Source organism: Anser cygnoides, chromosome 3 (assembly GCF_040182565.1).
Source record: "Anser cygnoides isolate HZ-2024a breed goose chromosome 3, Taihu_goose_T2T_genome, whole genome shotgun sequence".
Taxonomy (NCBI): Eukaryota; Metazoa; Chordata; class Aves; order Anseriformes; family Anatidae; genus Anser; species Anser cygnoides.
This window is the reverse complement of record NC_089875.1, coordinates 10236576-10250668: the sequence shown is the minus strand read 5'-3', so window position 1 is coordinate 10250668 and position 14093 is coordinate 10236576. Positions and strand designations below refer to the sequence as shown.

General features: G+C 40.4%; 1 protein-coding gene across 3 annotated transcripts in view; it reads right to left on the bottom strand.

Moving 5' to 3' along the window:
* The window catches only part of ZC3H6 (zinc finger CCCH-type containing 6), a 44050-nt gene that overhangs the window by 16178 nt on the left and 13779 nt on the right, over positions 1-14093 (bottom strand). For 2 of the 3 annotated variants that reach the window (XM_048078991.2, XM_013191123.3), the window contains exon 2: positions 791-971. In XM_048078991.2, the coding sequence (XP_047934948.2) occupies positions 791-971 (181 nt within the window). Of the gene's footprint in view, positions 1-790; positions 972-4366; positions 14048-14093 lie in introns of those variants that run through there. The other variant, XM_048078992.2, reaches the window with a different exon arrangement.

Sequence of the window (14093 nt, the reverse complement as noted above, 5' to 3'; positions counted from 1 at the left end):
AAATACGTTCTATGCATTATCTTAAGGTTAAGTGTACTGAAGAATTCACTCAACTGGCATGAAATCTTTTCTTTCCATAAGTATGCTAAGAAACTGAACAAATGAAATTGAGAAATTTACATTATGCTTGTTATTGTAAAGAAATTCTCACTCCCTGTGGTTTGCCTGCCATCACCTTTGTTAGTGGCCAGTGCTTACGTTATATTGCTGCTTAAGATATAAACAATTTCAGAAGTGGTTTAACACTTTGGTCTTTTATGTCAGAACTGCCACAACCACTGACAATGTCAAAGTGCAAAATGCTCCCAAATGTGAGTGTTTTGTAAACTGCAATTAAGAGAAATGTTGAAATAAATAAGCATCCAATGAAAACGTGTATCACAAATAACATAGTTAAACCCACAATCTGATTATGCATTTCTTTTAAAGACAAGCTGATGAAAACCAAGTTTATGAAATACACTTAGTCAAAGCTAACAAGTAAGTTTCTAAACTATCATTTGAAATGTGCTACAGCTGGATTACTTAATGATTTATGACCTCTTACTCCACACAAACTATCGCTGAAATACATGAATATGCACTGCCACATGTCAAGGTCTACTTAAATTCTTTAATGCTGAAATGCATTGATAAGATAGGAAACTCAAAAAATGCACTCAAGTCCAAAAACTGCCTAAATAGTAATAATGCCGTTTTTAGACGTCTTTCATTTCCTGGATTCTTGTCTAAATCTGGAAACCTGGAACTAAAATAAGCACTTTCAATACTCTGGTTTGCGTTTTCTAACCTTATGCTTATCCCGTCTTCTCCTTTTTGACTTTTTCTTTTCTTTTTCTTTTTTGCGTTTCTTCCGTGATTTTCTATGTCCTTTCTCATTTTTCTGTTTATCATCACCTTTTGAACCATGTTCTTTCACATCTTCATAAGCTGCATCATCTATTTCACCATCTTCAAGCTCCCCATCTTCTCTGTAGGAGGAAAAAATATCAATACAATAAAATTACATAATATTATCTCTCTTGTCTGTCCAACAGCACAATAAAAACAAAGCCACCCAATATTTCTTTCCACCAGTTACATTTTCATACACAAGCTTATGCATATTATAATACACGTAACACCCCAAAAACTACTAGGATTTTCTTGTGTAGAAAAATGGAGTAAAAGCCATTACACGCACTTGAATTGTACTGCAAAATAAAATAGAATTAATAATAATAATAAAACTATGGTGTGTTTTTTGCTTTGTTTTACTTCTCAGAACAAACACCTTCCCTTCTTCCATAATTTCCTCCAACATAGTTAAAAACACAGCTTCAATATATCGCCCACTGCTGCACTTAAACCCATTTCAAACTGAAAACATAGTTTGACCATTTCTAGAAATACTTAACTACAATGCTATTACTTCTCTTTATGTTGCTGTACTTGCAGAACAGATATGGTCAAATTTAAAGGCAATTAAAACTCTCTGAAAGCCATACAGTTAGGAATAGCAGTAAGAAAAACAAGCAGTTGGGCACTGCAGGAAAAACAATGCACCATCCTATGCACACTTTTCCTTCAACACACTGTTTCATGGAACTTCAGATGAGTCTGTGCTAACTAGTGTGCAATGGCTAATGGCCTGAGCAGTTCCAAAAAGGAAAATTACTTTGGTGGTTAAACTGAATCTTTAAAATAAATTAATGGTAGTGGATGACAAGAAGGGAGCAGTTAACATTTGAAGTCTATTTGCTGGAATCTAAACACACAGATTACGCTATTTTTCTAAGATGCCTGGTTTTTGTTTGCTTGTTTTTCCAAATTTCTAGCCCTGACTTCTGTAGGGTTTCTTTTCACACAGCACAGCAATAACTGATACAATAATCATTGTAGATGGAACCATAACTTGTGCAGATGAACATGACAGTGTCAAAAGTCTTTACATTGGAATTAACACCAAAAGATGATTCAAAAGCAAACATATAAATATTAACACAAAATGCGTCACTTCAAGTGCTTGCTGACTAAATAAGAGAAAGGTTAGTGCTCATCTCTACCTGTAAGGGGGGGGGGGGGGGGGGGGGGGGGATCTATATATATGATTACGTAAGCCTTTAATAACAACCCTGAAAATATTTTGCCATAAAATAAATACATCCAACAAAACACTAGCTAACCTCTGCCCAATCCCTATTTCTAGCCTATTTTGTGAGACTGCTGAAGCAATCCCAATCCCCCTCCTGTTATTTGCTGGGGTTTTGGTTGTGGAAGAATACACTACTTTCAAACTTACGTAACTGGCTCTATATAACTCTTTCTACATTACTTTCCACTGCGCCAGGAATTCAGACTTTGTAGACATCACAGAACCTTACACAAACACAACACTGTATTTTTACATGGAGACTACTTGAAAATGGTGTGAAGCCCTATCATGCCTGAAACCATCACCCTGTGAAAGTACCAGATTCAGCAGGTACTTAACAGAAAAGCTGCCGGGTGGGGGCAGCAAGGGGAGAAGCCCACAGATACTACAAAACCATATACAAGTTCAAAATAGGAAATTCAGGTTTTTGTCACAAATCTCTACCCTGTAAACAGAATCCTCATTTACTAGTGAACAGACATCATAAATCCTGAAGCGGGCACTGCCAACAACAGCTGGCAAAACCAGCTGTGAAATCAACACAGTGAAAAAGGTAGTTAAATGAATCTATGTATTGTTTTGCTTTTTTCTAACTTGTATTTCTTACTATGGAGGATCACTTGGTGGTTCTAAAACTACTCTTGCACATACTATTCTTTGCTGCGGGTGGGCAACTTCTGCTCCTCTCTGCCAACACATACAGACTATCACTGCTGTATGCTTTGATTCGAGACTACCATTCTTTCATCTTTATACAAAACAGTAAAAAAAAAAAAAAAAAAAAGCTTAGTATGACATTTAGACAAACAATGTAGTATATTTAATATCAACCAAATTACTTACAAAATGATGAACTACTGCGAAAACCCTGAGATTAACGGAAATTGGGAAGTAATTTGTTATTTGGAATGCAAGTATCTGCTGATCTAGACCATTGAGGAAAATGGTACAGAGTAAAATACAGTTTTTAATGAAGAAAGAAAAAAATTAAGACAAAACAATCTTCCACTTGATGGAGAGATTGTTAAAACGGTAATATTCCTTGTGTACTGTTAGTCTGGAAGAGTCAAACGCTTTATCCTGCATGAAACAGGAATGCAACAGTGTCTGTTAATAAAGCTTTGAAGTTTTTGCCTAGTCAATGAGGCTGAGTTCCTTGCAAAATATCTTCTGATGTCCCTGGAAATGCAGGAGTAGTGGGATGCAGGGAAGACAAGTGAACCCAGAATCATATTAAACCGGTTGTGATCTATGCCTCTATATATTTCAAACATCTGAGAAACCGGGCATCAGAGGCTTTCAAAGCCTTTTGTACCTAAGGAACAATGTAGCCAGCCCTCCTCATCTCTGATCTGCTCACATCTCTGTTATGCAGCTGCTCAGAACACTTACATTAGAATCGCATACATACTTTTTTTTTTTCCTAAAGCACAGAGTTTAAGCAGAAAACTGTTCTACATCTGTGTCCACATTCTGGACTCCAGCACTGCAGCATGTTTAAAAGGAGCAACTGAAAAATCAGCTCTTTATTGCGATGCATTCTGACTGACTGGCTACCATAAACACATACTGAAAATGCATTACAGGATTTTAAAAAAAAATCATCCATCACAATTGCACTGGGATGTCTCTCAGTACAACAGCCAAGAAACACTACTAGAATTATTAGATTAACAGCTTCGTAAACAGAAGATTGAAGATTTCATACCAAGGCTTAATCTTTGTTAAGGACAAGGTTGTCTATAAGCAGTAACAAAAGATCATAAAGCACAGAGAGATGCACAGTGCTCCAACCTTTCGGTATGCATCTACTGAGGATAACTTCTGGTATCTGAATGGAAACTGGACTTGACAACAAAAAACTTAAAGCTGTTGAAATTTGGTCTCTCGGAGTAGGAAGAAGTGACAAAGCATTACGAAGACCTCAGATACAACAGACTCGTAAGCCTGGCAAAGCTGTAACTTTGTCAGGCCCTGTGGCATTTGCATAAAGATCTGCCTTCCTGAAACAGAAGGAACTTAAAGTCAAGATGTGAACACAGCTATCATTGGAAAACGATGACATTCACTTTATCTGCTGTGCCTTGCTGCTGTGAAAGGAAAGAGGGGCACAGGCCTCGTTGCTCTCACTTGGCAAATAGAGCTAGATGAAAAAGGAAAATGATTTGGCATACAAACCAAAAGGCGCCTAAACTAAACCCATTTTGCTTGCAGTCTGCCTGGGGTAGCTACCTAACAGGATTTATGATCCACCACGTCTGATGCTCCTTGCTCTGGAACGATCCTGAGGGACCATCATTGAAACAACGTGCTTCTGCTCGACAGTTGGTTCTGGTGTAAAAGAAAGCAGCAGCAGAAATTAAATGAAAGCAGGGCCCAGAGATATTTCTGGTAACCTTAGGCCAATAGTACTTTAAAATCACTTTGTATCTATTAAGAAAAAATAAATTAGCAGTGGTATTTATACGTATAAAACATGTATGTACCAGCCACTGCTGACCTAGAAACATGCAAGCCTGGCCATTCTGAAACCAGAATGGCAGTACTCCAGTACACTGATCCTGAAGGCAACAGAAAGTCTTCCAAAGAGGCCCACAAAACAACTTATGAATTGTTGTTGGTCCAGTAGTATGATGTAAATACTAAACAATTGCATTTGAGCTACACCAATTTGAATAATGTTAGAGCAGCAAGAATAAATCCACATTAGACAAGCCACAGTAACACTTAACGATAGAGAAAAGAATTTAAAATTCCCCTTAAATTGAAATTACATAACTACAATAAGACCAGATGGGGAGAATAAATAGGAGAAATTTACTGAGAGGGAAGATCTCCCTCTCTTTTGAGCTGAAGTCTCAAGTTCAGATTCCTCTCTTTTAGGAACGAAACCGGCATCTGGTCTTTCCATCTGCCTCGTTCCATTCACCCCCTTGCATAAATAGATGGATAAACAAATAAATAGATAAAAAAATGAAAATACACAGTGGTTACAAACTTAGAAGCAAGCCATAGTACTGATTTTTGTAAGCTGAGTAAATGGATGCACTAGGGAGAAGAAATGGGAAAAAGAACAAAGAAAACACATGCAGTTATTGGCTCACAAAATCCCATAAAGGCCCTGAAAAAAAAGGAAGGCAACCTATTTGGGGTGGCTCCCTGCTCACCCATACCTCCCAGCGGGCCCTGCAGCCTATGCCATGCTCTCCTAGCACCTGGGGCCAGCCCACCGCACCGCACCAAGGCCAGGGACAATACATTGGAATATCTATCCCAAGCATAAAACAAATCCTGTTTTCAAACACCACAGAGTCCGTTATCCCAGGCATTCCCTGACAAGTTCGGAAGTACATCATTTAATAACCCATGAAAGTGTTTATTAGTCAGGTATCTCCTGGAGAGATGTGACAAACTGTGCATAACTGAAATGCAAATATTTATGAAACACCTGCCACTATAAGGAAAAAAAAAACAGTCTTTCCTATTTTGACAAAGTGAGCTAAACTCACTTGGGTCAAGGACATCTACTCAATTAAAATATCCTCTTCAGTAAAACAGCTACTGAAAATGCTCTCTGGGAAATAAGGCATTTGCCAGTTTCCAGTTCCTCTGGGAACTGCCATCATATATTTACACTTCTGGGATGCATGCACGACTCAAGTATCTTTCTAGGAAAAACAACTGCAGAATCTCAGGAATACTATCTTTTGTATTGTATTTCAGAGGTACTGTTACAAAAGTTGTTCTCTACTCCCGAAATGCCTAAATTATCTCCTCAAAATCCTAAAATTTTCCAAGGACTGAACTTCAAGAATGTTAAAAAAAAAATAAAATCACTGGATAAATATAATTTGAAAAGATACTGGCCTAAAACATATTTCCAGGAAATGATTTAATTCTTCTTCAGAGAAAGCTTGGAGGAAGCTATAGAGCAGAAACTACCTTTGGTTTAGGCTTCCTTTTTTATTGAAAATCCAAACTGAAGCTAGACGCTAGAAAGCGAGTGCAGAACCTCCCCCTTTCAGAAGTTCTCTTCCTACATGTGTTCCACGGACTTGGCTATAGCAAACAGCTTTGGGAAGGGCTTTCAGTGATGTGAAGCAAGACTACCTCCTTTTCCACTACTGAGTAATAAAAGTCAACAAACAGATGTCATCTGGAAAATACATAGCTAGTAGATGATTTTCTAGGAAATGAGTCCTAGCTTTATGCTGTTTTCCCTTTGGCAGATAACTACAGTCACACCACTGATGTAACCACAGACAATATCAACTTCTGTTTTGCACAGTACAGTGCTTGCTTACAGAATATTATGGATTTACACAGGATCTTAGAATGCTTCTATTATTGCTGGAGACATCTGACATAAAACCAAAATTTTCTTAATGTAGAAAAGCAAGGAACTGTCATCTTCTTTCTTTTTCAAGACTTTATTTCTCTTTCAACTACCCTACCCCACAGAACAATACAACAGAGAAAGACCCTTCACTGAAATAATGCCAACACACTGTGGGGGGAACAGTTTAGGATGCAATTCCTACACATTGCATACCTTAGGAGTCACAAAGACAGCCTCTACGTTGAGGGAATACACACTGGCATTTTATTTTTTTAAACTTCTGCCATGTGTTACCTTCCTGGATTCTATACTTGTATTTGCGAAGGCTGAGCTAAACCTGACACATCTTTTGTCTCTTTCTTTGATATTCCTCTAGATTCCCTAGGGAAAGAAAAATATCAGAGCAAAGAAGGATTTTGCAGGGAAGCTATGAGAGCGTCACGCTTAGCTAGATTCCACACATATTGCTCCAAACTGAATAGGCAGTGCTGTATGTGTTTTTGACAATGCAGACATGCATTAAAAACAGCGGGATTCCCAAGCTGTTTGATACTGCCCCTACACACATTTGGAAGCTGCAAGACAAAGCGTTAATAAAAAGCAACAGGTTAACACAGATTCTCCTCATCAGTTCCCACAAAGGACACCTGGAATACAGGATCCAACTTGTAAGGGCATGGAAAAACTACAGCTTTCCCCTAGTGAAAGTATACCACCTTAAAAGGGGACACCAATTATTTTTGTATTCCTTATGCTGTGAACCCTCCTGAGCACCGAAGCCTTACTTGGGAAGAAGCACACTTGGGAAGAAGCGTTGCACAAGGTGGCCTACCCCAAGGTGAGGCAGCCATTCACTGCCGACCCCAGCAGGCCTCACAGCCGGGCATTTCCCACTGCAATTTAAGTCCTTCTGGAAGGGGAACAAAAGCGACTTCCTGAAATACCCAGTGTTAAGTGACTGGGAGGTTGTTTGGCTACCATAGCCTGACCTACTGGAACTTCCTCACAAGGAGCCCTGGAGAAGCTTAGTGATTAAACCACATTGCCAAATGGTACTGCTATTTCCTCCTAAGCCACGGGACAGTGAAGGCAATCTTGCTGTCCAAAACACAGGCGATGCAAAACTGACACCACCTAAACACCACGAGCTAAACAAAGCCTGTCTGAAGGCAGCACTCTGGCACCGATCCTGTCCTACGAGCCCTGCACAACAAAACTTGGTTCATCTCCAAAGGCCGGGGAAAGAACTAAACTTGCTGATGGATCACTCCCTCTTCCATGATCCCTGGACACTTGGAACTTGATGGATATGTGGAATAAACCTATAAAGCATTTCCACTGCCCCAAGCGTATTTCTAGCACATCTCCAAAATGGATTAGAGAGACACAGAAGCCAAGTAATTTTTAGAGGAGAATCGGTCTGGTAAAATCACTGAAAGACCAGTTAGACGATTCTTAGGTTATGGAAAACAGAAATCCACACGTAAAGTAACCCACCACCACTCCAGTACTTCCAGGGTAACACCTAACATTCAAACTTGGCTTTAACTTACCTTTCTTGCCCTTACCCCCCTCAGTTTTACAAACAGCATTCTCTGTCTTCAAAGATTTATGACTCAAGCTCCTGAAGCCCAAGATACACAAAACTAGCTGCATCTTCTCAGTATGCTAATGATCGGAGCTCTGAAGTATTTTGAGGAAACTGGAAGTTGTTTTTTTCCCCTCCTGGGACTGTTTTTTCAATCCTCCCAATGCAATTACTTGGCATACATGCAAATACAGCAGGTGCCATGTGAGAATCTAAAGAATACTACTGTATGCTTTAAGAACTTACAGGAACAACATCATACAACCAAAATGGGAAACTTTATCATCAAACATTATTTTCTGTTAAGTTCATTTTTGGTAGGTTTAATTCATAGCTGAGGAAAGGTCTCATTTAGAAATTTAGTTTTGTTTTACAATGTGATGCCCTTGACTTTGCTTATTAGAATAAGCCTTAAAGAGAACGTTAATAACCAAGAATTTCCGAAAGCATTACCAACACTAGAAAAAGTATATAGAACAAAAAAGTGAAAGTTGCAAACCTCTCCCTTTTACTTCCTGTACACAGAGGATTGCTGTAGAGAAAGGACCCAGTAACAAGACTGCAAACATTACCAACGATCAGAACTCCAGCACATTAAGCAATAAATTATTTTTAAGCAGCTACTAATTTCTGGTGACAAATGAATTTTACTGTCCAAATATATATATATGTACACACAAGTCTATTTCTTCCTAAAATGAGTGCATTGTTAAACCTTCACCTCTTCTTCCTGCAATTAGTTCTAAAAGAGATAGGGTATCATAAAACATCCAGGATGTCCAAAATCTCATCTTCTCACGTAGGAACAGCATATTAACAGCCCTCAGTTCACAGGAGCTGGTAACAGCGTAGTGCACCTATGCTGCTGACCTCTGCAATAAGGCCATATGATGCAAGAGAGAGACAACACAGGTGGTTTGGGCGCTGGTCAGGAGCCATTTAGTGAAATGACACACCCCTCACAGAGGTGACTGCACAGACCCGCGGCTCGCCACGTCTCACATCCATGCGCGCACTCTCTCCTGCCCGCTGCCACGTGATCAACCTGCAGCACCCTCACAGCTAACATGGTGCTGTTGGAAAATCCTCACAAGCACAAGAACTCAGCTGCATTCCATGGCACAAAAGTTACATGTCTCAAGTAATGTCTATTAGAGGTCTAAAATTTATTACATGAATTTGCCCTAGCAATCTGCTATGCTAGTTTTTATGAATGAGTAAGGGAAGAACTACAAAAAGCAGATGTTCTTTCAGTCAGCCAGCCAGTGTCCAGTGACAACTGATGCTGGCCTTTTCCACAGCGTTACGCTGGTTACTTACAGCAGCTTGTAGTTGTCCTTTAAGTTTGACCACTCTGCAAATGCACAGCTATTTTAACCTACAGCCAGGAAGTGAAATTGTTATTGAGAAAAGTTACAGAGCAGATTGCTTGGGTTTTTAATCTTTTATCCCTAGGCTGGCTTTGACAATGGGGGAAACACAGGAGGCAGAAGAAAAAAGCCAGGTTCCTGCGGTGGCAGTGGTGGTGGCAGTGGAGGCCAATGAGCCCGCCAGAAGGCCCGCTTTCTCACCCTGCTGCCTACCCACCTCCAGCTGCAGACGTTTCTTGCTGCACAAGAAGTGACAGAGACTCACACAGACCACCCCTCCGCCCCAGGAGGATGAGGACTAACAGCCATGCAAGTCAGACGCATTTTTGCCACTCCTGCAGTGTTTGCTGGACAGTAAGTAAGCCTTGTTTGCCCATAGGGCATATTTGGGAGTGGTTTTCTCTTCATTTCCTATTTTCCTAATGTCAAAGCCAGTTTTGAAATCATGTTCAGAACCAATAAATCACTACAAGGCTGCACACAGGGATCACAAACAACTTCAAGTTAACATGAATGCATTCTTTGGTGATTAACTATTACTAAAAAAAAAAGTCTCCGAATCCAGCTACAAGTAAACATTTTCAAATCAAACTATGCACACATCGACAGAGGGCATTAATGAACGGGCAGAATAAAAGACACATGCAAGTCATCCACTGTGATATTAAATATGGATGGGAGCCTCACAGCCAGGTGGGCTGGATGGTATGACAATGGATTATACGAGATCTTGAGCCCTTCAGCTCCACAAACGCTGCCCGATCTGTGCTGCTACGGTGCTTCAAGGAGCTGACGAGCCATAAGGATCAAGACAAGACACCAGCAAAGCAGCCTGCAAAACAATGCTGACTGAGCAGCAGCAGAGGAAGCGTGTAACTGGGGTATACAATACAGACTTGAATTTACTGTTACCCATCCCGTCTGCAACCAGCCACTTGCACTTTTCCCTTTGCTTCCCACTGACTAATTTCCCAGAGCAGTTCTCCATTAGGGTGAACCAGCCCAACCTGTTGTATCAGCAGTTTAAAATCATAATTGCCAAGGAGACGAGTGGAAAACGGGTACACTGAAAGGGAACAGGTAATGCCTAAGAAAGCTGGAAGAAGAAACTGGGAAAATAAAGTAAATACAAAGGAGCAACTGGGTGGAGTCTCTATTCGCCTGGTTTGTCTGGACCGAATCACAAATCGGTTTATCTTGAACAAGAAAGTGACTATCAAATGAATTTCAAAATGTAAAAATGATATTCAATGTATAACAAAGAAGTGTGCAATGGGGGTTTCCATAGTTCTTGGAAAAGGAACCTAAAATATAGAAAAGCGTGACTTTGCAGTGGCATTTCCAGAAATCAGGACAATTTTCTCAAGAAACTTTGTACAGGACGTTTGGGTGTCCATCAGAGAGCTGTCTTAGATGCAGAATTTACTTTGTTGCACCATGAACAAGTAAAAAGGGGCCTGCTACTTAAATGCAACCACGCTGGCTATGGAGGCATTACTTGCACCTCCGTGATCTGTGAGTTAGCATCTCACTGCTCAGACCTATCATTAGGTCACTGCTATTTTTAAAGCAGTTAATACTATAGGAAAACTCTGTGTATGGAGATTAAATGACAGTAAAGCAGAAATGGCAAACAGAAAGAACCAATACCAATAGGACATTTTATATATAATTACATATATATACAAAAAAAACACCCTCCAACTCACAGAAAAAAATACTTTCTTGCGTTTCTGGCAACTGGAAATCTGGCACTGGTTTCAAACAGAACTATTTGTAGCAAACAAGTCCTTCTCTTGTCTGTAACAGCTCAATATTAGTCAGAAAATCAAAGTCTGCAGAAATCTGCACGAGGACTGAACTCTTACGTTTGCAGCAAGCATTCAGTCTTATCTGAGGCACGTAGGCATTCAAGCGGGTGCCCCACTGGCCGCATGCAGGACAGGACAATGCCTATAAAACAAGAGTTCAGGCGGAATAGCAAGCGCCCTGTCTGGGGGCGTGACAATACCCGCAGACTATCACACTAAGCAGGCCGTGCTGATGTCCGGAAGAACGCACTCATTGCACACACAGCAGTTTATACACCAAGGCTCCTTCCTTAAAGCTGCGCTCCTTTTTCCCACAGTCTTGCCTTGCTGATGGCAAGCCAGAGCCGAGTTTGCGTGTATCCCAAGGGGACTTCGTTCCTCTGAATTTATTTGCTGTTGCTGAGTTTGCCTGCACCCTGCCTCTGAGTTCTTTCTTACTCATGAAAAATTACCTACATAACAAGCAATCCACAATAAAATGTAACCTGACAGGACAAAATGACAAGATACCTGCTATCTGGGTGTACACAAAGTCTCAAACACACCAGGAGAGGGCACGTCCCCACAATGAGTTAACTAAAAATATTTCAAGAATGAAAACCCTTCCTTATGTAATCAGCTGCCCCATCTATAAAGCAAGACAACAAAGACCCTGGATTAGAACAACACTTCCATCTTAGAATGCTCTGAGTGCAGCCAGGCAAGGTTTTTCACTATTTCCTACTGCTCAAAGCACTAACCAACTTCCTCATAGCTCTACAGATCAGTTCAAAACCAAACTCTTAAATGTTCAGAGAAATGCTATTAATTCATGCTGCACACATCGATCTAATCTGTTACGTGATCTCACTACCTTCCCATTATGGTCTGCATCTATAGTAAACTGGTCTGTCTGAGCTACCAATGCAGCAAAAAACCTGAATGCAAGATAAAACATAATGAAACTAGACGTACTACTTTTAAAACACCAAACTAGCACTAGAGTAAAACTCCAGTTCACATTAACTTAGAAAATGAGTATATCAGGCTCTTGCATCTTTTCTACAGAACTGACCCAAAATACTATATCTCACTTTCAACTTACTACAAAGGAGACTTGACAAACCAATTCAGCACTACAAGAGCGTTCCCACTGAAAGCTGTCCTGTCCCCTCCAGCCAACACTGACTTCTGGGGCAGGGAAAGACCCTGGTTTTGTCTAGGCCTCACAAGTAACCAGCTCCTGGGGAAACTCTGTAAATTTCAGCTAGATAAATATTACATTTTGACAGGATTACATTTACATATCTAATACAATACCAGTACTTATATTTAGGGCTTTTTTTTTTTTTAATAACGCTCTAGGTGTATTAAGAGTGTGGTTTACCATACACATCTCAGGTCAGAGGACAGAGTTTTCCAGAAGTCTTGCTGATTAAAAGTATTATTTAAAAGGTATTTGATTTTGTTAGTCTTCTGCTCTTCTGAAACTAAAGCATTATAAAGCAGTGTTTATAAACAGATGTATTAAAAGTACATCAGGCTACTAAGTAGCACTTATTTATTCTATTTCATAATTTACCAGTGTAAGGACAAGTGCACTGGTGAGAACAGCTGGTAAGAGGAACTCTGTTTGTCAACATCACATGAGGAACTCTAAACTAGAAAAAATATGCTTCCAGCAGAAGTGTGGATGAAGCTTTTTTGTGCTCGTCCTCAATGAGAACTTTAAAACACAAAGCATCTTCAATCCCTGAAACAGCATCTGCAGTAAAAAGTCACAGACCTAGGAATGCCTACACCCTAACACATCTCTGCTGCTACTGTTGAAATGACATAACAAGTATATGCTATATCTTCAGCCATCCCAGTGTATTACTCTTTTGCTTTCTACATATCGCTTTTGGAACACACAGTGAGACACAGCTTACACTATTTCAATATTAAACTTAGGAAGCTGGGAGCAGGAATCAGAAGCTCTGAGGTCTGCCCTGAACCAGTCGCTAAATCCCAGTATGATTTTTGGACCAGTTGATCAACTCGTATGGCCCTCCATTTCCCCTTTTATAACACAGAATTTATGACTCTTTCTCCAGTGAGGGAACTGTTACATTCGCTCACAGCCCCTTAGGTGTTTTTCAGTCCTCTGAAACAAGTACCAAGCATGGTTGTGGAGCTGTGTGGGGCGGAAAGGACTGAAAGGCGGCTGTCAAAAACCGTCATTTTAACTCCTGCACTTGTGTTACAAACACTGTGAGTAGATGTACGCTGAAGGACTGGTAGCTGTCACCCAGAAACAGTATTTTTGGAACTAGTTAGGAAGGCCAGAGCTGCCTGGAGAAAGGATATGAATTTCCAGCAGCTGCAGGAGAGAAAGGGAGGGAGGGAGGAACAGAGGTCCTTTCACCAGGAACAGGACTCTGGCTTTCTGCGCATGGGGACTGAGAGGTGGCAAAGATAACGTCAGTCAGACCTTAATCTGCATAAAAAAAAATCCAGTTAAACGTGTAAGGTGTAATCTGGCAAGAAAATGACGTTAAACATGGACCTGGTGAGACTCTTTATAAACAAAAACAATGTGGAAAAAAAAAAGAAAAAAAGCAACTCATAACACCCTTTCCTACCTGACTAGCAGCACCAGGGCAAGGGAGAAAAAGAACAATGGTGACATTCAACAGACACCCGCTGGAAAGTGCAATTTATGGAAAGAAATGGAAAACAGCCCCCCTTCCCAGGCAGAATAAATAAATGAAGATGTATAAAAGGCATGCATTCGAGAAAATAAAACCCTGCTAACAATGCCCTTGCAGCCCCGTGAGCCCCCCGGCCCCCCGCCCCCCTCACCCCAGCCTTGCAGCCTGGAGGTGACCTG